The sequence below is a fragment of the Megalobrama amblycephala genome, linkage group LG11, assembly GCF_018812025.1.
Source record: "Megalobrama amblycephala isolate DHTTF-2021 linkage group LG11, ASM1881202v1, whole genome shotgun sequence".
In the NCBI taxonomy this organism is placed as follows: Eukaryota; Metazoa; Chordata; class Actinopteri; order Cypriniformes; family Xenocyprididae; genus Megalobrama; species Megalobrama amblycephala.
In genome coordinates, this window is record NC_063054.1 from 10938702 (window position 1) to 10962435 (window position 23734).

The 23734-nt window shown below is 41.5% G+C and overlaps 1 protein-coding gene across 1 annotated transcript; it reads left to right on the forward strand.

The window, feature by feature from the left end:
* The first annotated feature begins 610 nt into the window (after positions 1-610).
* On the forward strand, positions 611-23403 carry opn7a (opsin 7, group member a). Its single transcript, XM_048208644.1, has 5 exons — positions 611-1509; positions 12289-12451; positions 19908-20035; positions 20543-20877; positions 22325-23403. Exons 1-5 carry the CDS (start codon positions 1425-1427, stop codon positions 22979-22981), a joined length of 1368 nt encoding a protein of 455 aa, XP_048064601.1. The 5' UTR covers positions 611-1424; the 3' UTR covers positions 22982-23403.
* The last annotated feature ends 331 nt before the right edge of the window (positions 23404-23734 follow it).

Sequence of the window (23734 nt, forward strand, 5' to 3'; positions counted from 1 at the left end):
CTGTAAAAACACTCATAATATGGTTTTAGAAAATGTTTCATAAAATTCATAATTTTAAAGATTACATCCTCAGATTTGAAATGAAGCATGAGGATACTTGTGGATTCAGTTTCATTGTGTTTCTACACTCAAAAAAAAAAAAAAAAAAAAAAGTTTTGTTTTGTTTTACATGCTGGCTTAAAAACATCCCAAGTTTGGTTAAAAATGGACAAACCCAGCAATTGGGTTGTTTAGACCCAGCGTTTGGGTTAAATGTTTGACCAACATGCTGGGCAGTTTTATTTAACCCAACTATTGTTTAAAAATGACTATATGGCTGGCTCAAAATGAACCCAAAATAGGTTGAAAATTAAAAATCAGACACATAATTACTAGAGGCAACAATAATAATCAAAAGGTGAACATTTATTAATAAGCTATTTAATAATGTTTATTGTTTAATCATTATTCATTAAACATATTAATAAATGTTAATTTCCAACATATTTTGAGTTCATTTTAAGCGAGCAATACAGTAATTTTTAAACAATAATTAAGTTACATTAAACTACCCAGCAGGTTGGGCAAACATTTAACCCAACCTGCTGGGTTTGTCCATCTTTAACCCAACTTGGGTTGTTTTTAACCCAGCATTTTTAGAGTGTAAGTTGCTATAAACACAGCCACATAATATTTCTATACATTTAAAAATAATGCTTATACTGTATATCTCCATATTAACAGGCAAACAATAGTGTGACTAATTCCGAGTCTTGAAGAGTAAACTCTCAAGTGTTGGCTTTCTAAGTTCATGTTGGTTATGTGTCTATTCAGAATGACTTCTGAGCAGCAACCTTTTTGTTTTGGGTATGTCATTTTGCCCCCCTTGCCAAAATGGGGGTTGCATGGAAGGGGTTAAACAGAAATGCAGGGGCAAAGACTTGTGTATTTTCTTAGAAATGCATAAAGCATTTTAGAAAAAATATCCACAGTGAAAGCTTTATATATTAATTTCAGTAAAAGCAATATTTAAAAGGTTGGAATGAATTATGTACAAAGTCGTGCAAATTGGTTGACATTTAAAAATAATCTTTTTTTTTATTTTAGCATTTAAACAGTCAAATCCATTAAATAATGAGACTAAGTTCAACGTCCTACAAATTATATTAGTAGTAATTTATGGGTATACATGGCACTGATTCCTGACTCATTCTCAGATATGTCAAAATAATGTACTCAAAGAGTATTGAGGCAGTTCATTAGCAGTCTTCTGTAATCCACATATCTGCTCTGTGAGTGTGTGAGTTTAAGACTTTTTTTTTTTTTTTTTTTTTTTTTTTTGAGGTTTTCCTTAGTGTTTATTTTTCTTGTCCACTGATGATGGAAAAAATTTCCACAGTCACTCCAGATCTCTCTCTCTCTCTGTGTGTGTGTGTGTGTTACAGATGCGAGGACTGGATAACACCACCTTCTATTCTAACATCCCTGTGGCTGCTGACATCACAGTGGGTGTGGTTTACTCCCTTTTTGGTAAGAGCGAGAATTCATTTATTTTTTCATCTGCATTCTCATCAAGTTTGTTCTGTGAACCATAACAGAATTACAGGTTTTCCATACCACTGAGAGAAAGTATGGACCTCTCAGGCAATTACATGCCTGTGGTGTTACAGATAAAAGTCCTGGCATCTTGTGCACTTATATTAACATAAGTGAGTGAAACAGCACACAGGTGTACATTTCTGCACTCTCAGTATTTATATCTCCAATGCTGGATGTTTTTTAATGGTTGTTCACCACATGCAGGTGATAGTAAGTGATACGGATAGGTTTGTGATTATCAGAGCACTAAGGAATTGTGCTTGCTGATAGCATTTTTTGTTTGTGCTCTGAATGTGTTGTTTCAGTGCCTGAATCACTTAAGGAATTATGCTAATCAGGTAATGGCACAAACAAGCCTTTGGAATTGGGGCTGTTTGTGCAATCTGATTGCAATTTGAATGCTGTGCAATTTGTGGTAAGGCAAATCATAAGTAGTATAGAATAAAGAGCATGCATACACAGACATGCAATACATCATATATGTATTTAAAATATTTATAGTGTGTTTTGCCGTGCTAAATTAACTTGTGTTTTCAGTTCATCCCTGTCCGGTATCGTCTACGTATGGTTGTGCTTCGTTGCGTGCCTGTGTGGATTTACTTGCCTGTGGATTTATTAAAGACTGTTTGACCCCTCATCTTCTTCTTTGTGCATGTACTTACAACCAGGTGTGGCAGAATACCGGACCAAAAAAGTGAGATAGATTGCGGCCTGTTTTTTGTGTAGTTTTGTGTCAGTGTTTTCATATTTATTTTCTTTTTGTCACCATGGACTCTCCATCATTCCTGTTAATCTGCCTTGAGCAGGGAAATCGCTCCCTCAAGGCACATATAGCAGAATATCTTGATCTAGCACATCAGTTGAGCTTCCTGGACAACTGCCTTTGTTCATTCCTCTTCCTTGGACTCAACGCATCGACAAAGGCACAGTTGTCCGGGGAGGGACCTCGAGGGAGCTTTGCTGCATATGTGGAGTGGGTGCTGGCATCATGTGGATCGTCTTTCATGGTTGGATTTGACGACAATGACACCAGCCCCACTCCTACTCCAGTGCCCAGCCAGGAACCTCCAGATGGCAAGGAACGGCAGTGCGATCCCACCAGAGACAGAGAGCCCGCATCTACCGCGATGCAGGAGCCAGCGACCAATGGAACGACTGAGCGAAACATCGCAGAGGAGCCGGAGCACCGCGAGTCTGACCAGTTGTGCAAGTCGACTGCAACATCCATCGCCGAGGGAGTATGTGATGAGTGTGAGGGTATGGAATGGTTCCCCGCCCACACTCCAGTTACTGAGACTGAGTTTCTGGCATGCACCATGAACTATTATTTTGATTTTTGGAGAGGATTCTCCGAACCTGTCCGTTCTATTTTGGATGAGCTGGTCCCACCCAGCCTCTCTCTCCCACCTCCTCTCTATACATCTACCCAGAATTTGTTGTTTTTCTCCAGTCCCTCTGTTCATCATCAGTCCCTTCTCCAGCTTTCAGCCATGCCTGCTACCCAGCCCTCGCTGTCTCCCTTCATTCCCTCAGTTCTGCATCAGACTCCTCTCAGTGGCGCGGCTACACCTGGGGCCTGCTGTGAGCCAGCTTCTTCTGGCTGTGGAGATCCTGTGGCTCTGCCCCCGGCCTCAGATCCCGTCATGCCACCTCGGCCCATTGTCCTGACTCCTCCGTCTTCGCTCCTTCTCTCGACTTCAACAGCTACCATCGAGCTTTCAGCTCCGCTGGACACCCTCGGACCATCGACTCCACCTGGCTCAATCATCGGCATCACGTCACCACGGACTTGCGGACCTTCGTTCGTTGCTCTCCGGCCCTCCACGCCTACTGCTCTGTTTGACTCCACCTTCCTTCAATCTCCGCCTCAGAGAGACCTTCTGCATCACTCCACTCCTTCGGCTCTCTGTCTGTGCCCAGGGCTCCAGCAAGTACGGTGTCCCATGGCTCCGTCACCTCCACTCGTCCCAAGGGTGGCGTGGAGACCCTCACCACCATGGCTCCTCCCTCCAGCAACGCCACCGTGGGACACCATCTTGGCTGTGGCCTGGAACACAATCAGGACATTCCTGCTCAAGGCAACCCTCTGGATTACACCACCATCTGCACCTCCCTGGACTTCCCTCTGTTCCAGCCCTCTCCCGGACTACCGTCCTCCACGAAACCTCCTTCATCCATCTGCCAGAGCGAGGACACACCTTTCCGGGAGGGGGCGTTATGTCACTAGTTCACCCTGTTTGGACTGGGGAGGGGGAGGGGGGTATTATAAGGTGTTTGAACACAGATGTGTCCAAAGTGTGTAAACAACCAGCCTATAATGGTAAAAATCCACCCACTTCTCTTGTTATAATCCCCATAAATCATAAACAGTCTCTCCAAACGAGAAGTTCCAGATTTCCCCCTACTCTTATGTAAGAAGCCCCACCCACAACTGGTGACAGAATATGCCCTATTAGCATAGGCCCGCCCTCAGTGAGCTGTACACAGTCCGCCATGTTTATCTCCTCGCCAGAGCATTTAACAGCAGCATTCAAGAAAGAAATGTATTCTTATTAAAGCTACTAAAGTTATTCAGTCAAGAGCAGTGAGTGATTTTCTGTTTGTCTTTTGATTCATATTAACAGCAGGTACAGCAGTAGGTACTGTATATTACACTGCTGACACTGTAATATACAGATCTAATATACACATGTGATTTCTTTCCCTGCTGTTGTGTGCTCAGAAAACCATATATTAGAAAATTAAACTGTTATGACTTTAAAACGCATGCAAATAATTAACTTTCATGAAGTTACCATGACAGATGTTTTAATTTTTGGCAGAGTATCTGAGGCACGAGTTGTACAGGCTCTGCCCTCTTCTAGAAAATGGGGCGGGGAACAACAGCTCATTTGCATTTAAAGACACATGCACAAAAACAGCATATTTTTCCTTCCACTCAAAAATGGGCATTTACAACACGGTATAATAAATGATCTGTGGGGTATTTTGAGCTGAAACTTCACAGACACATTCTGGGGACACCAGAGACTTATATTACATCTTGTGAAAAGGGGCATTATAGGTCCCCTTTAAAACAAATTCAGCAGTTAAGATAAATGCAAAATGTAGGCTATATATGTTCAACGATAAAGTGCTTTGCTGTTTCCCACATCACAGACAAACAGCACACACATAATTGATCAATTTCTGCTGCAATGATCACTTATACATGCACATAAAGGCCCTTCTGAAAAACCTGTTTCATAGGCAGAGGGTGAACTGACTGCAGGGTAAAGCTATAAAGGTTTATGGCAAATATAAAGTGGAAATATAATTAATTATGCTAAAATACCTTTAAAATTGTGGCGGGGTTAGCTTTTGCCAGCACATGTTGACCCCCCCCCCTCCCCATGTGTTGCACCGCCCCATTCTGTCTGCAGCCAGGTATACTTGTGCATTGCTTCAGGGTGGTTTGTGAATGACATGGCTTTTGTATTAAAATACTGCATGCCAAAGTGCCGCAGCTTCGCCCTTGCTTGTGCATATATGCTGCACACTTTGTGTAGGCCGTGTGTGTGTAGTCATGTTATTTAAGCTCAACTCAGCATCTATTCTCCTTCTAACAAAGATCTCTGCAAACGTCCTTTCTGTTTGATGAATGGCTGGATTGAAGGTAACACCTTTGCCTGCACACAAAGCTTGAACACAAGTAGGCATTTTCTGATGCGCTGCCCTCAGTTTGCTTTGATAGAAAACGCTGTAGTGCCGTAATGTTTCATTTGAAGCGCACTGTGGATCTCTGCAGTGTTCATTGATTATTTATGTGAAACAAACTGTCTGTGGAGCACTACAGAACATCTTACAATCCTCCTTGGTCTAAATGATTTATTTATTTATTACTTATTTGTCGGTTCCTTGCATATCTCATTGCAGCGTGATTAAAACAATTAGACGGTTGATGAAAGTGTTCACTTTCAGCATCATAATTACTGATGTGTTCGGTACAGAAACAATGGAAGTGGATTGAGTGCCAGAACACTTGCATGCCAAATGCTAATTGCCTTTTGCAATTCGACATGCATTGACCTTCTCCTTTATTCCGTGTCTCTTGCCTCTCACTCCTGTGTCTCGCTGCATCTGCTTGATTCGGACCATTGAACCATCAGACATTTGTATACAATAACTGTTGAACTGTATATTTTACTGTTGTCCGTGGCAACATACCTTTGCTATTTAAGCTGTCTCGTATTACTTCTCCTATATTGTTTTCTGCATCGTGATGGAGTATTTTTATCATTTATTGTTGATTGCAAAAAAGAAAAAAAGCTGCATCATGGTCCTTGAGAAATTTGGTACTCTTTCTATTATGAGTTTTACAAAGATTTTACAAGTGTGGAAATTTTCAGTAAGGAACACATCAAAACTAAGTGCAACTAAAAATGTGCAGTTTAACAGCATGGTTAATGTCAATCAGAAAAATAAAGAAATATTTCAGCAAAAACTTTAAATCACATCTTATAAAGGGAGATATAACCTAAATTATCCCAAAAGGAATGTATCTGATTACATTGATCAAATATATGACTCAGTCAATGTCAATGTAATGGAGTATGGACCCTATTCAAACCGATTAGGCATTTATGGAATAATTCATAAAACTTAATTAAAAAAAACAAAAAAAATTATACTTTTATTTTTAAATAATGAATGTACATTTATGTGACCATTTGTATCACTATGCATTATATTGAATAAACTAATTAACACTTTTGTGTTGGGATTTTAGTACAATTTCTAAGGTTGTGACTGGCAATTTGATATTAATTCTGATTATAAATCTCTTCTCTCCATCTCTCAGCATTTTCTTGCTCATTTGAAAAGTTGTGGGAATGCAATAGTGGAGTAATGTGAAAAAGGTCAGTTGGTGGAAGCTTTATATACTTTACAAGTAACATAGAATCATTCTAAAATCAATATTTCATTTCCATTTATTTATTTGATAAGAAGCAGTACCAAGAGAGATAATGTACATTTAGTCTTTCATTATTGTGAAATACACCTTGACACTGTGTGTCAGGTTTATTTACATGATACCTTTCATGGGAATTTTACCATGGCGTGTTTTATTGATGAAAGATCTTAGTGTCACATGCATTAAAGCGTAAATTTATTGCTATAACCAAGGTTTTAGCCTTCAGTTGTGTGTGTGCTGTTCCTTTACAGAGCACATTTGAAGCTTAGACACTATCAGTGGTTCATGATCTAAAGGGAGTTTGCTGAAGATTTCTGCCAGATTTAAGCTTAATAGACCAAAAATGCATTTTATGATATAATTTCCATTTTTCCAAGTTCTATTTTATGAAGTAATCTAACCATCTTAGGCAGTGTGTTATCCAATCTGATTAAAGCTGATTTAATAATCTGACAGGCAAGGATTATTCCTTCAAATCATTGTTGTTAAGCCTTAAAGCAAGTCTATAATAATGTAAATGGCATTGAACAGCTATTTAATAATCTAATATCAGTCCAAATGTTTAGAAATCAAGGGGGGGTGGGGGTTGGAAATAGTAACCAACATTACTATTTCTAATGGCCTGTTTCCAGCCTCAAAGTTGTCATACACAACATCACTTCCAAGAATTTGATAATTAGCTTTTCACTAAGCTCCGTCCTCTTGTTTACTGTTGCTCACTCAGCTTTACAAAACAGAATGAATTAGAGATTTCTGCAATCAGAATGAGCAAATTTGCTCATAAAGTGGTAAAAAAAGAATACTTATTATACATATACAGTCAAACCTAAATTTATTCAGACACCTTGAACATTTCATTCATTAATACAGTTTATTTACTATAGTTTAAAAAAATGGTAATAAATTATGACAAGATCTCAGAGTTAAACTCTGTCAGAAAAAAATCTTAATTATGTCAGATAAAACTTAAGCAAAACATGGTCAGGTCAAAGTGTCTGAAGAATTTTTGGGTATAATATGTCACAGTTTACTTTATTTTGCTATCCTCACTTACATAAATGAACTATAGTGTCCTGCACCCACTAGTAAAAATATATAAAATAAATGTCTGAATAATTTTTGATTTGACTGTATGTGCTGCAATAAAGTGTGGAATTGCAAGCATTACTATTTGCCATTTTCTTTATAGAAACTGTAGTTAACTCTTTTGTTGCTATATCAACTCTACCTGAATCAGTGCTTAAATGCATAATCCTTAAATTATTAACATGAATTTACTTAGGAATTTAGGTGTTTTTACATTAATTTGAGAATGAAGCCAGACGCATAGTTTAAAGGTCCCGTTTTTCGTGGTTTTTTGAAGCTTTGATTGTGTTTATAGTGTGCAATATAACATGTGTTCATGTTTCGCGTGTAAAAAAACACAGTATTTTTCACATAATTTACTTATCTGTATACCGCTGTTTCCACTGTCATAAAAACGGGCTGATGACTTCCTTGTTCTATGAAGTCCCTCCTTCAGAAATACGTAACGAGTTCTGATTGTGCCAGCGGTTCCTGTGTTGTGATTCGACAGCAGTTTAGCGCATCCTGCAAGGTCACGCCTCTTACCATAACGTGGAGATGCACGCGCTCAGTGTTATTGTAAACATGTCTTTAATTGTACCCTATCAATTTGAGCCGGAATCAGACCCGGTGATTGGACTGCGGGATGAAAATAACAGCGTTTCGACGACATGGCGACAAACACACTCTACAAACGCAACTCTTGTGTATTCCTGTGGGCGGAGGTTAGGCAAAAAACTGTTTTAGTGACGTCATTAAAGAAGGAAGTAGAGGGATCTAATCCAAACTGGCCGTTCGATGTAGGCGACTTCTGTTAAATAAAATATCTCGCTTGACATTGAACTTTGAGCTTTAAAATTTTACAGATTTTATTTATACTCTAACAACAACATTACACACTAACTAAAGTTTGAAACATGGGATCACGAAGAACGGGACCTTTAATGCATGTGTTTCTTAAGATTTAAGAAAGCTATGTGTTTTTGTGAGAAAAATATCCATATTTATAACTATAATCACTAGCTTCCATCAACGTCCATCCGCACGTTCATGAAACAGTCGAGGTCCGGCGTATGACGTAGGATATAGGAGTAGTGTATAAGCTTAGGTGAGAGTAGACGCCTCTTGTGGTTCAAACAAATAGGGCTGGGCAACAAACTCAAGCTCCTCCCACATTTCTCTTTAAAAATTCTCATTTTAGACTTCTAATTTGTGACCGGTGTTTTGTTTGCTTTTTTGCACTTCTGCGTTCATCAATACGTCTTGCATCAGGTCAAAGTTCACTCTTCTGCCTGAATCGACTCGCATACGGAAGCAAGTGATTATAGTTTAGAAAGTTATAGATTTGGATATTTTTCTTGCAAAAACACATTGCTTCAATTTAGAAGACTTTTATTAACCCCCTGGAGTCGCATGGATTGCTTTTCTGATGGATGGATGAGTTCTTTTGGGCTACAAATATCATTACTATTCACTCACATTATAAAGCTTGGAAGAGCCAAAATATTTTTTTAATATAACTCTGATTTTGTTTGATGGAAATATTTTCATTTTTGGGTGAACTAACCCTTTAACATAGATAAATCCATCCATCCATCCATCCATCCATCCATCCATCCATCCATCCATCCATCCATCCATCCATCCATCCATCCATCCATCAATCAGTCAATCAATCAATCAATCAATCAATCAATCAATCAATCAATCAATCAATCAATCAATCAATCAATCAATCAATCAATCAATCAATCAATCAATCAATCATCATCATCCATCCATCCATCCATCCATCCATCCATCCATCCATCCATCATTTACAGAGCACTTTAAAAACTGTAAAAGCAAAGTGCTGTACAATGATATAAACACATTAAATATACAAACATATCATATACCTATGAGTACAAGTGGGTCTTAAGATGTGATTTAAACATCTGTACAGTAGTCGAAGAATGCACAAAGAAAGGAAGATCATTCCACAATCAGGGAGGCACAACTGAAAATGCATAATTTTAAGACATATGAGCGGAATCTAAAGCACAATCTGAGAATTTGATCTTAACGATCTTGAGGATGATTGAATAATATACTCTTAAGTTAAATGTTTTACCACTGCATATATTTAACGGTCAAATTTGAGGTCTGAGTCAAAAATTACACCTATATTAGTGACATGACTATTTATGCAGGATGGGATTTGTCCCAGGCAGTACACACCTTGCTTTTTTGCAGAAAAAATTTCAATTTCAGACTTTTTGTCATTTAACATTAGGAAATTGGAATTCATCCAGCATTTCACATCCTCAAGGCAATCAGCTGCATTATTTCCTGCTTTAAAAGGAAAATACAACTCTGTATCATCTTCATAACAGTGATATGAAATTCCATGTTTATTAAATGTGGAGCCCAATGGCAACATGTAAAGGGAGAAAAGTAGTGGCCCTAGAATAAAGCCCTGAGGTACCTAGTAAGTTATAGGAGCTGAAGAAGAATGATGGTTTCCAATATTTACTGCGAATGTTCTGCCCTCCATGTAAGAGAACCAAGGCCACTTCATTTACCCCGATACACAGCTCAAGGCACTTTAACAGAATGACATGATCCAGTGTGTCAAAAGCTGCACTCAAGTCTAGCAGGACAAGGCCGACACAGTTTCCATGGTCAGCCCTTAATAAAATGTCATGGCACCTTAATGAGGGCAGACTCAGTATGGCTGGTTCTTAAACCTGACTGAAACTTATCCAGGATATTTATCTTGGCTTGGAATGAAGACAGCTGACAGAATACAACCTTTAGAATTTTTGCTATGAAAGGAAGTTTAGAAATAGGCTAGAAATTTGGAAGCACAGAATGGTCCAGACCGGATTTCTTTAGCAGGGGCTGTACTGCATGCTTCAAACTCAGTGGGACACAACTCTGAGACAGACATTTGTTAATAATTGATAAAATACACTATATTGCCAAAAGTATTGGGACACCCCTCCAAATCATTGAATTCAGGTGTTCCAATCACTTCCATGGCCACAGATGTATAAAATCAAGCACCTAGGCATAGCAGACAGCTCTTACAAACATTTGTGAAAGAATGAGTCGCTCTCAGGAGCTCAGTGATTTCAAGCGTGGTACCGTGATAGGTTTCCACCTGTGCAATAAGTCCAATCGTGAAATTTCCTCACTACTAAATATTCCACGGTCAACTGTTAATGGTATCATAACAAAGTGGAAGCAATTGAGAACAACAGCAACTCAGTCACGAAGTGGTAGGCCACGTAAAATCATGGAATAAGTTTCCATGGCCAAGCAGCTGCATCCAAGCCTTACATCACCAAGTGCAGTGCAAAGCGTCGGATGCAGTGGTGTAAAGCATGCCGCCACTGGACTCTAGAGCAGTGGAAACATGTTCTCTGGAGTGACGAATCACGCTTCTCTGTTTGGCAATACGATGGACGAGTCTGGGTTTGGCGATTGCCAGGAGAACGGTACTTGCCTGACTGCATTGTGCCAAGTGTAAAGTTTGGTGGAGGGGTGATTATGGTGTGGGGTTGTTTTTCAGGGGTTGGGCTTGGCCCCTTAGTTCCAGTGAAAGGAACTCTTAATGCTTCAGCATACCAATAAATTTTGGACAATATCAAGCTCCGAACTTTGTGGCAACAGTTTGGGGATGGCCCCTTCCTGTTCCAACATGACTGCGCACCAGTGCACAAAGCAAGGTCCATAATGGATGAGCGAGTTTGGTGTGGAGGAACTTGACTGGCCTGCACAGAGTCCTGACCTCAACCCGACAGAACACCTTTGGAATTAATTAGAGCGGAGACTGTGAGCCGGGCCTTCTCGCCCAACATCACTGCCTGACCTCACAAATGCGCTTCTAGAAGAATGGTCAAAAATTCCATAAACACACTCCTAAACCTTGTGGAAAGCCTTCCCAGAAGAGTTTAAGCTGTTATAGCTGCAAAGGGTGGGTCAACTCCATATTAAACCCTACGGATTAAGAATGGGATTTCATTAAAGTTCATGTGCACATAAAAAGGCAGGCATCCCAAAATTTGTGTATGTGGACCAAAAGTATCAAAAACTTCAATTAAAAGTCTTTGGAATCTCATCATTTGCAGATGATGTGACTTTTGATGTACACATGATCTCTTTGTTCTCAGACAGTGACATCACCTTAACGAGCCACAACAACTGGGGGGTCTCACTTCACTAGTGGGATCGTGGATCAAATATTATTTACTTTATTAATAAAAAACTGTACCCCCCCCCCCCAAATAAATAAATAAATAAATAAATAAATACTGTGACAGATGCTTTGCTCACTTTTAATTAATGTTATTTAATGCATGAGCTAAAGTAAACTAATGGGACCTAATTGTGAAGTATTACCGTCACGTTTGAGGTATGTGTAATTTATGTAGCAGAAAAGTTTCTGTAAATAATGTTATGAAAGTAATAAATTAAAAACTGCCTTTCTAAAAACTCCAGAGGAAACCAATCACTACAAAATGCCAGGTTTTGGGACTAATGCCTGAACGGACAAATATATTTTCTGCAACTGTTCTACTTTTATCAAGAATTTATAAATGAGAGAATGGTTTAGGTCCAATATGTTGGTTGATAAAAAATTAAGCTTCAGAAAGATTTTATGCCACATCATACCACAAATTAATCTCACATTTTTTGTCCTGCAGGTGTTTGTTCGCTATGTGGAAACAGTATGCTGCTGTATGTGTCCTACAAGAAGAAGCACCTGTTAAAACCAGCCGAGTTCTTCATTATTAACCTGGCCATCAGTGACCTGGGAATGACCCTCAGCCTCTACCCCCTCGCGGTCACCTCAAGCCTCGCCCACAGGTACCACAAATAAGAAAATAAAAAATTGCAAAAGCACAGGAAAGAGGGAAGTTTGAGGACCTTTTTGGACCGCATACATAAGCAGCATGCAAGCTGTGCTGCAGCGTAACTGTAACAGCAGAAGACCCCTACATTTTTTTTATTGGGGTCCTTGGTTTTTGGCCTTAAGCCCTATTAGGATGGAAATTGTTTCTCATGAGGACATCTGTAAAAATAAATCGGCATGGCTCCTCAGTGATCAAACTCATGTGTTTGGTCAGTCACATGTTTAGTCACATGTTCAGTCTTATGTTCAACATGAAAATGGACAAATGGTTTTCTTTGTTGCATTTTATCTCTCAAAATGTTGCAAAAATAAGCTAATGTAACCTGTTTACATAAGGTAAACCCAGTTACTTTGTTTATATTTTTGGTAACACTTTACAATAAGGTTCATTAGTTAGCATTAGTTAACTACATTAATAATGAACTGCACTTCAATCTTTGTTAAAGGGTTAGTTAACTCAAAAATGAAAATTCTGTCATTTATTACTCACCCTCGAGTCATTCCACTTCCGTAAGACCTTCAGAATCCAAATTGAAATCTTTTTGATTAAGTCTGAAAGGTTTCTGTCTCTCCATAGAGATCCAACGCAACTATCACTTCAAGGTCCAGAAAGGTAGGAAAAAGACATCATGAAAGTAATCCATGTGACTCCAGTGGCTTAAACTCAATTTTATGAAGCGACGCAAGTGCTTTGTTTGTGCAAAAAACATAATTTACCACTTTATTTACAAAATAATATTATCCAAAGTGTTTTCACGCAACAAATCCAGCTGTCACGTGAATACAAACACGCATGCGTCATGAAGCTCTCGCGAACACTTGCACATGTGCGTTGAGTTGACACGTGAGTCTGAACACAAATGTGTGTGCGTCGCGATGCTCTCGTGAACACTCGCACATGTACGTTGAGTTCATGTGCGAGTCTGAACACAACATGCATGTGTCGCGATGCTCTTGTGAACACTCGCGCATGTGTTATGAGTTGACGCGCAAGTCTGAAAACAACACACATGCGTCATAAAGCTATCGTGAACACTCGCGCATATGTGTTGTTGACGCGCAAGTCTGAACACAACACGCATGCGTCGTGATGCTCTCGTGAACATTCATGCAAGTGAGTTGATTTGATGCGCGGGTCTGAACACAACATGCGTGTGCGTAGTGATGCTCTCGTGAACACTTGCGCATGTGTGTTGAGTTGATGCGCGAGTCTTAACACAACACGCATGCGTCACAATGCTCTTGTGAACACTCGCACGTGTGTTGAGTTGATGCGTGAGTCTGAACACAACACGCATGCGTCACGATGCTCTCGTGAACACTTGCACGTGTGTTGAGTCGATGCGCGAGTCTGAACAACACGCATGCGTCGTGTTGCTCTCGTGAACACTCGCGCATGTGTGTTGAGTTGATGCGCGAGTCTGAACACAACACGCATGCGTCACGATGCTCTCGTGAACACTCGCACGTGTGTTGAGTCGATGCGCGAGTCTGAACACAACACGCATGCGTCGTGTTGCTCTCGTGAACACTCGCGCATGTGTGTTGAGTTGATGCGCGAGTTTGAACACAACACGCATGCGTTGTGTTGCTCTCGTGAACACTCGCGCACGTGTGTTGAGTTGATGCGCGAGTCTGAACACAACATGCGTGTGCGTAGAGATGCTCTCGTGAACACTTGCGCATGTGTGTTGAGTTGATGCGCGAGTCTTAACACAACACGCATGCGTCACAATGCTCTCGTGAACACTCGCACATGTGTGTTGAGTTGATGCGCGAGTCTGAACACAACACGCATGCGTCGTGTTGCTCTCGTGAACACTCGCGCATGTGTGTTGAGTTGATGCGCAAGTCTGAACACAACACGCATGCGTCACGATGCTCTCGTGAACACTCGCACATGTGTGTTGAGTTGATGCGCGAGTCTTAACACAACACGCATGCGTTGTGTTGCTCTCGTGAACACTCGCGCACGTGTGTTGAGTTGATGCGCGAGTCTGAACACAACATGCGTGTGCGTAGAGATGCTCTCGTGAACACTTGCGCATGTGTGTTGAGTTGATGCGCGAGTCTTAACACAACACGCATGCATCGTGTTGCTCTCATGAACACTCGCGCATGTGTGTTGAGTTGATGCGCGAGTCTTAACACAACACGCATGCGTCGTGTTGCTCTCGTGAACACTCGTGCATGTGTGTTGAGTTGATGCGCGAGTCTTAACACAACACGCATGCGTCGTGTTGCTCTCGTGAACACTCGCGCATGTGTGTTGAGTTGATGCGCGAGTCTGAACACAACACGCATGCGTCGTGTTGCTCTCATGAACACTCGCGCATGTGTGTTGAGTTGATGCGTGAGTCTGAACACAACATGCATGCGTCACGATGCTCTCGTGAACACTCGCACATGTGTGTTGAGTTGATGCGCGAGTCTGAACACAACATGCGTGTGCGTAGAGATGCTCTCGTGAACACTTGCGCATGTGTGTTGAGTTGATGCGCGAGTCTTAACACAACACGCATGCATCGTGTTGCTCTCATGAACACTCGCGCATGTGTGTTGAGTTGATGCACGAGTCTTAACACAACACGCATGCGTCGTGTTGCTCTCGTGAACACTCGTGCATGTGTGTTGAGTTGATGCGCGAGTCTTAACACAACACGCATGCGTCGTGTTGCTCTCGTGAACACTCGCGCACGTGTGTTGAGTTGATGAGCGAGTCTGAACACAACATGCGTGTGCGTAGAGATGCTCTCGTGAACACTTGCGCATGTGTGTTGAGTTGATGCGCGAGTCTTAACACAACACGCATGCGTCGTGTTGCTCTCGTGAACACTCGTGCATGTGTGTTGAGTTGATGCGTGAGTCTTAACACAACACACATGCGTCGTGTTGCTCTCGTGAACACTCGCGCATGTGTGTTGAGTTGATGCGCGAGTCTGAACACAACACGCATGCGTCGCGATGTTCTCGTGAACACTCGCGCATGTGTGTTGAGTTGATGCGCGAGTCTGAACACAACACGCATGCGTCGTGTTGCTCTCGTGAACACTCGCGCATGTGTGTTGAGTTGATGCGTGAGTCTGAACACAACACGCATGCGTCATGTTGCTCTCGTGAACACTCGCGCATGTGTGTTGAGTTGATGCGCGAGTCTGAACACAACACGCATGTGTCGTGTTGCTCTCGTGAACACTCGCGCATGTGTGTTGAGTTGATGCGCAAGTCTGAACACAACACGCATGTGTCGTGTTGCTCTCGTGAACACTCGCGCATGTGTGTTGAGTTGATGCGCGAGTCTGAACACAACATGCATGTGTCGTGTTGCTCTCGTGAACACTCGCGCATGTGTGTTGAGTTGATGCGCGAGTCTGAACACAACACGCATGTGTCGTGTTGCTCTCGTGAACACTCGCGCATGTGTGTTGAGTTGATGCGCAAGTCTGAACACAACACGCATGCGTCATGTTGCTCTCGTGAACACTCGCGCATGTGTGTTGAGTTGATGCGCGAGTCTGAACACAACATGCGTGTGCGTAGAGATGCTCTCGTGAACACTTGCGCATGTGTGTTGAGTTAATGAGCGAGTCTTAACACAACACGCATGCATCGTGTTGCTCTCATGAACACTCGCGCATGTGTGTTGAGTTGATGCGCGAGTCTTAACACAACACGCATGCGTCGTGTTGCTCTCGTGAACACTCGTGCATGTGTGTTGAGTTGATGCGCGAGTCTTAACACAACACACATGCGTCGTGTTGCTCTCGTGAACACTCGCGCACGTGTGTTGAGTTGATGCGCGAGTCTGAACACAACATGCGTGTGCGTAGAGATGCTCTCGTGAACACTTGCGCGTGTGTGTTGAGTTGATGCGCGAGTCTTAACACAACACGCATGCGTCGTGTTGCTCTCGTGAACACTCGTGCATGTGTGTTGAGTTGATGCGCGAGTCTTAACACAACACGCATGCGTCGTGTTGCTCTCGTGAACACTCGCGCACGTGTGTTGAGTTGATGCGCGAGTCTGAACACAACATGCGTGTGCGTAGAGATGCTCTCGTGAACACTTGCGCGTGTGTGTTGAGTTGATGCGCGAGTCTTAACACAACACGCATGCGTCGTGTTGCTCTCGTGAACACTCGTGCATGTGTGTTGAGTTGATGCGCGAGTCTTAACACAACACGCATGCGTCGTGTTGCTCTCGTGAACACTCGCGCATGTGTGTTGAGTTGATGCGCGAGTCTGAACACAACACGCATGCGTCGTGTTGCTCTCCTGAACACTCACGCATGTGTGTTGAGTTGATGCGCGAGTCTGAACACAACACGCATGCGTTGTGTTTTTCTCGTGAACATTCACGCAAGTGAGTTGATTTGACGCGCGGGTCTGAACACAACACGCGTGTGCGTAGTGATGCTCTCGTGAACACTTGCGCATGTGTGTTGAGTTGATGCGCGAGTCTTAACACAACACGCATGCATCGTGTTGCTCTCATGAACACTCGCGCATGTGTGTTGAGTTGATGCGCGAGTCTGAACACAACACGCATGCGTCGTGTTGCTCTCGTGAACACTCGCGCATGTGTGTTGAGTTAATGCGCGAGTCTGAACACAACACGCATGCGTCGCGATGTTCTCGTGAACACTCGCACATGTGTGTTGAGTTGATGCGCGAGTCTGAACACAACACGCATGCGTTGTGTTTTTCTCGTGAACATTCACGCAAGTGAGTTGATTTGACGCGCGGGTCTGAACACAACATGCGTGTGCGTAGAGATGCTCTCGTGAACACTTGCGCATGTGTGTTGAGTTGATGCGCGAGTCTTAACACAACACGCATGCATCGTGTTGCTCTCATGAACACTCGCGCATGTGTGTTGAGTTGATGCGCGAGTCTGAACACAACACGAATGCGTTGTGTTGCTCTCGTGAACACTCGCGCATGTGTGTTGAGTTAATGCGCGAGTCTGAACACAACACGCATGCGTCGCGATGTTCTCGTGAATACTCGCACATGTGTGTTGAGTTGATGCGCGAGTCTGAACACAACACGCATGCGTCGTGTTGCTCTCATGAACACTCGCGCATGTGTGTTGAGTTGATGCGCGAGTCTGAACACAACACGCATGCGTTGTGTTTTTCTCGTGAACATTCGCGCAAGTGAGTTGATTTGACGCGCGGGTCTGAACACAACACGCGTGTGCGTAGTGATGCTCTCGTGAAAACTTGCGCATGTGCGTTGAGTTGACATGCGAGTCTGAACACAACACGCATGCGTTGTGTTTTTCTCGTGAACATTCGCGCAAGTGAGTTGATTTGACGCGCGGGTCTGAACACAACACGCGTGTGCGTAGTGATGCTCTCGTGAAAACTTGCGCATGTGCGTTGAGTTGACATGCGAGTCTGAACACAATACAAATGCGTTGCGAAGCTCTCGTGAACACTCGCGCACGTGTGTTGATTTGACGCGCGGGTCTGAACACAACAGGAATGCATTGTGATTCTCTTGTGAACACTCGTGCATGTGCGTTGAGTGGACGTGCGAGTTTGAACACAGTATGAATACGTCCCAAAGCTCTCGTGAACAGTTGTGCATGTGTGTTGAGTTGACGCGCGAGTCTGAACACAACACGCATGCACACAACACGCATGCTTCGTGAATCTCTTGTGAACGCACATTACAGATCAATATTTTTGTAAACAAAGTGCTATATTTTGTGTTTTGTGCAAACAAAGCACTCATGTTGCTCCATAAAATTGAGTTTAAGCCACAGGAGTCACATGGATTACTTTCATGATGTCTTTTTCCTACCTTTCTGGACCTTGGAGTGGTAGTTGCAGTGGATCTCTATAGAGGGACAAAAAATATGTCTTAACTAATGTTAACAAATGAGACCTTATTGTAAAGTGTTTGCATATTTTTAAAAATATTTTCAAAAAGGATTTACAAAATGACTTAGATTTATCCCCTTAAATAAACTCAGAGATGGATGGCAATTAATTTAACACACAACCTCGGTGTTTGTCAAAAACAGTAGGTAATTTGCCGAGAATTTTTACATGGGCACACATTGGGTAGACATTTTTGGATTTGGACAACAATAAAATCACGACTAACCCCTGTAAATGTTGAAAATAACTCCACAAGAGAAACAATTACAGTATGAATAGGGCTTCAAAGTTTGTAAAGGTTTAATTTTTTCTTTGTTCTCTCTCCCTCTCTTTTTCTCTCTGTGTCCCGTACACACATACTTGTCACTTCGCTTCAGCTTATCGTGTTTCCAAGGCAAAATGTTTCACATAAGGCACTCACACAAACACACACACATACAGTTCAATGCTCCAACAAGAGCAAACCGGCTGGTAAACACAAAGATAATGATGATGGGAGCAGTCATGTAAAGAATACAGCAGACAGACAAAATCTGAATGGTTCCTTTTGTACAGAGTGACTCTGTGTCACAGCCAGAACACTTCTCACACATAAATCCAGACCACAGCCATCAAGGTTAAACTGTCCTTTACTCCAGACTGTGGTTAAGAATGACAATTACAATCACTAGTTTGTATGACTTCATGCGGCATCCGGAATGTAACGCAAATCAGAGATGTGCATTATTTATGTCTTTCTCGTTTTGTGGCAGCGGTGGATTGTACATCAGGCAAACAAACTCAATCCATTACAAGGAGAGAATGTACTTTATCGCACATTCGTTGGGTGTGTGTAAGACAGCAGATAAAATGCAACCAATCATATAATCATGCATAGCACAATAAACAGGAGAAAATGCTTCCCTTATCTTTTCTTGTTGACATCAGAGGACATGCATGCAATCAAACTCTACAATATTTTGGCACAAATTCATCTGTCACTTGGTTATGTGGATTATCCTGACACAATACTTCGCCTAAGTTTGTTACGCTGCTAAATTACATGAATACTGTTGTTTATGCCTTTACAAAATGATCAGTTTTCCTATTCAGTCTGTCATTTGCATTTATGCACTTTTTTTAATGAAACGCTATGTCAGTATTTATAATACTGACATAGCGTTTAATTTAAAAAAGTGCATAAATGAACTGCATTAACCCAACAATACAGTATGTATAATACTGTTGTTAGGTTAATGCAGTTCATAAGAATAGTAATTTATTTCAGTCTTATTTTGTTATTGTAATTTGTAGCCTATTCTTTATTCTTAAAAAATATAGTGTTTAAATAGGCTAAATTGTGCAATGCAAAAATGGTGAATTTGCAGTAAAGGAAAAATAAGATCCTTCATTGTGTCATTTTATTTGCTTTATATTGAAATAACTTCTGAATGTTATATGAAACATCTATCATTGATCTTACTTGATCTTGACGTTTAATTTGAATGTTGTTTCTGTTTTTTTGTTTTTGTTTTTTGCAGGTGGCTTTATGGAAGGACAGTCTGTGTAATCTATGCCTTCTGTGGTGTTTTGTTCGGGATCTGCTCTCTGACCACTCTCACTATACTCAGCACTGTTTGCTGCCTCAAAGTCTGCTATCCACTTCATGGTATTCATACCCTACACATTATAGTTTTATTATGTTAAGTTCAGTGGGGTCCAAAAGTCCACTAGTAAAAATACATCTATTTTGCAAATGTACTATTTTTTGGTTTAATGTTTCATTCCTGAATAACTCAGTATTTTGTGAACACTTCAGTTGAGAGAATGATTCATATTATATTATATTATATTATATTATATTATATTATTGTGGCGAGCAGGGCAGACGAGAGCCGTGAGGGAGCGGCGCGAGGCCGGTGACGCGAGAGATAATGAGCTCCACCTGCGAGGTACACCGGCCTGGTCCTCTCTCGTCCTTCACTGTCGTCGCTCCTCCTTTTATGCTTCCGGAGCTCCTCCGTGAGAGACTCAAGGCCGGTGCACCTCGCAGGTGGAGCTCATTATCTCTCGCGTCACCGGCCTCGCGCCGCTCCCTCACGGCTCTCGCCCGCCCTGCTCGCCACAATGATATTATTTTTGTAGCTATCTATAATGTATATGTGTGTATCTGTAGGTAATAGGTTCAGCTATGAGCACGGTCGTGTGTTAATAGCATGTGCGTGGGCCTATGCTCTCGTGTTCGCTTGCTCCCCTCTTGCCCACTGGGGGCAGTATGGTCCTGAACCCTACGGCACGGCCTGCTGTATCGACTGGGCCTGGTCCAATCACAACTCAGTTGCCCGCTCCTACACCACAGTGCTCTTCATCGCCTGTTACCTGCTGCCGTGCGGCATCATCATTGTCTCCTACACACGCATACTGCTCACGGTCCGAGAGTCCCGCAGAGCTGTGGAGCAGCACGTCTCAGCACAGACACGCATGGGGAACATCCAGGCCATTATAGTGAAGGTGAAGGTGCAGTCTTTGTTTTTTACACAGGTTATTGTTTTAGCAGTTTTTGTCTTTTGATGAAAATATCCTCTTCTTTTTCACAATTACTAACAAACGTTTACTTTTACTTAAAGGGATAGTTCACCCAAAAATTATTATTTTTTTGAACACAAAAGATGTTTTAAAGATTGTTGGTAACCAGAGAGTTGACAGTAGCCACTGACTTTTTAAGTATTTTTTTCCTACTATGGAAGTCAATGGCTACCGTCAACTGTTGTATTACCAACAAAATATCTTCATTTGTGTTCAAAAGAAGAAAGAAACTCATACAGGTTTGGAACAACTTGAGGGTGAGTAAATGATGACAGAATATTAATTTTTTCATGTGTCACCCAAAAATAAAAATTCTGTCATTAGTTACTTACCCTCATGTTGTTCTAAACCCGTAAGATTTCGTTCATCTTCGGAACACAAATGAAGATCTTTTTGATGAAATCTGAAAGCTTTCTGTCCCTCCATAGACAGCTACGCAATTGAAACTTTGACACTTCAAAAAGTTAATAAAGAGATCGTGAAAACTAATCCATATGAATTGATTGGTTTTGTCCAAATTTTCTGATGACTTTGTATGATGAACAGACTGAATTTAGGCTTTTATTCACATATAAACATTGATCAGCGAACATAAACAGAAGCTCAACTGAAACTGAATGTTATGCGAAAACAATGTGGAAGCTCAAACATGCCGCATAACACGAGAATGAACCTCATTGGTTCTCACACATCAACCGAATATGCATGAGCTTCCGTTTACCACAACTGATGTGTAAGTTAATGAATGTTTACATGTGAATAAAAGCCTAAATTCAATATAAAGCAATTGAGTCTCTTCAGCAAATTTGGACTAAATTTCATCAAAAAGATCTCCATTTGCATTCCAAAGATGAACGAAGATCTTATGGTTTGGAATGACATGAGGGTGAGTAATTAATGTCAGAATTTTCATCTTTGGGTGAACTAACCCTTTAAATAAGTTTTCAAAACTGTTGACACACTGAAATACCTACATCACACAATTAGAAAAACAGTTAATTTCCCATTCAAAACCACATTAATTATTAAAAGATTTTTATTTAAATATCCAGGCTTTGCTATCACAGATATAAAATACGTTTTTAAATGTATTTAAATAGAAAACAATTATTTTAAATTGTTAGAATATTTCACAATATTTATGTTTTTACTATATTTGTGTTCAGATAAATGCAACCTAGGTGAACATAAGAGACTTCTTTCAAAAACTTTCTTCAAAAAAAAACAAACAAAAAAAAAACAATTAGGAAAAGCAGCCAATATCTGCCCAACACACATGTGAACTCCTTCAATACTGTAAAATGATCTCATGATGGTCCTAATGAGATTATTCATGACATCTCTTTCGTGATCTTTCTCTGTCTCTCTGCAGCTGAGTGTGGCGGTGTGTATAGGATTCTTCACTGCATGGAGTCCATATGCACTGGTGTCTATGTGGGCGGCGTTCGGCCATTTTGAGGACATCTCGCCCCTGGCCTTTGCCATCCCTGCGGTTTTTGCCAAATCCTCCACCCTTTATAACCCTCTGATCTACCTCTTGCTTAAACCCAACTTCCGCCACCTTCTCTGCAAGGACATGCGCTCCCTGCGAGGGGCTTGTGTGCACCACTGCCTGTGCCAGTGTTTTCCCCGCTGGAGCTACCGCCCATCTCTGGCCCTCAGTCTGCGGCCCCTGCGGCGAAGAGGCCAATCCATCTCAGATTCCATGGCGGGGCCCGTGGGTCATTGTCACTGCCCTTGCGAGAGGTGCAACGACCCGTTTGAACAGTTTAAGCACTACCCACGCCGCTGTCCCGTCAATGTGAACACTGTGCAATTGTCTCTGCAGGACAGCACCGAACCCGAATTGGAGCCGGAACGAGAACCTAGAGTGATAAACGAACTCAAACCAAAGAGCCAAACAGTGGAGTGTAAGAAGTCCGTGCGGGTGATTGTGAGGGGGCGGAAATGCTCCGAGATTGACAGTCTGGAGATCACCTTGGAAACGGTGCCTTCTCATGGCAAAGCTGCCAAAAACGGCAAACCATAACACCTGAGCCTATGTGTGTTTATACTCGTGCGGTGAGTGTGTGTATTCACTTGTCTCAAAGGGGAGTAAATAGACTTTCACATATGCCTCAATTAAGATGCTGAGAGCAAAATATTTCCGAACAATGTACTGATGATTGTTTTTTAATTTTTATTTATTTATTTGGAACAAGTGGTTTCTTATGGACAATTGACACAATGTATGAGTTTTTTGTTTTTTGGGCTCATTGAACTTTTAAATGAAGTGTTACGCACATCTTAGCTATCTGCTGAGGGAACAAACACATATGCATTCTTGATAGTCGCTCTGGTACACGTGAAGGTGTTGGAGAAACCTGTTTGGATTTAAATAGGCAAATACTTAAGATTCTATGATTGGATCATTATTGCTGTTATTATTATGTTTCTAGCATGTTGTATGTTTGGGAACAGTTTTTCTAACCCTAATTGATGGAGTGTGTAGCTTTTCATTTCTTAAACAACCATGTAGGAAGACACATCATGGCCATATTCCAGGATGACAAAGCCAAGATTCATCAGGCTCAAACTGTGAAAGAATTGGTAGGGAGCATGAAGAATCATTTTCACACATACCTCATGTATGACCTTTGAAAGTCTCATTGAAAGTCTTTGGGATGTGCTGGAGGAGACTTTACAGAGTGCTCACCTCTCGCATTGTCAATACAAGATCTTGGCCAAAATTTGATGCACCTCTTGGTGGAAATAAATGGTGTGATGTTATTTCCATCAAGAG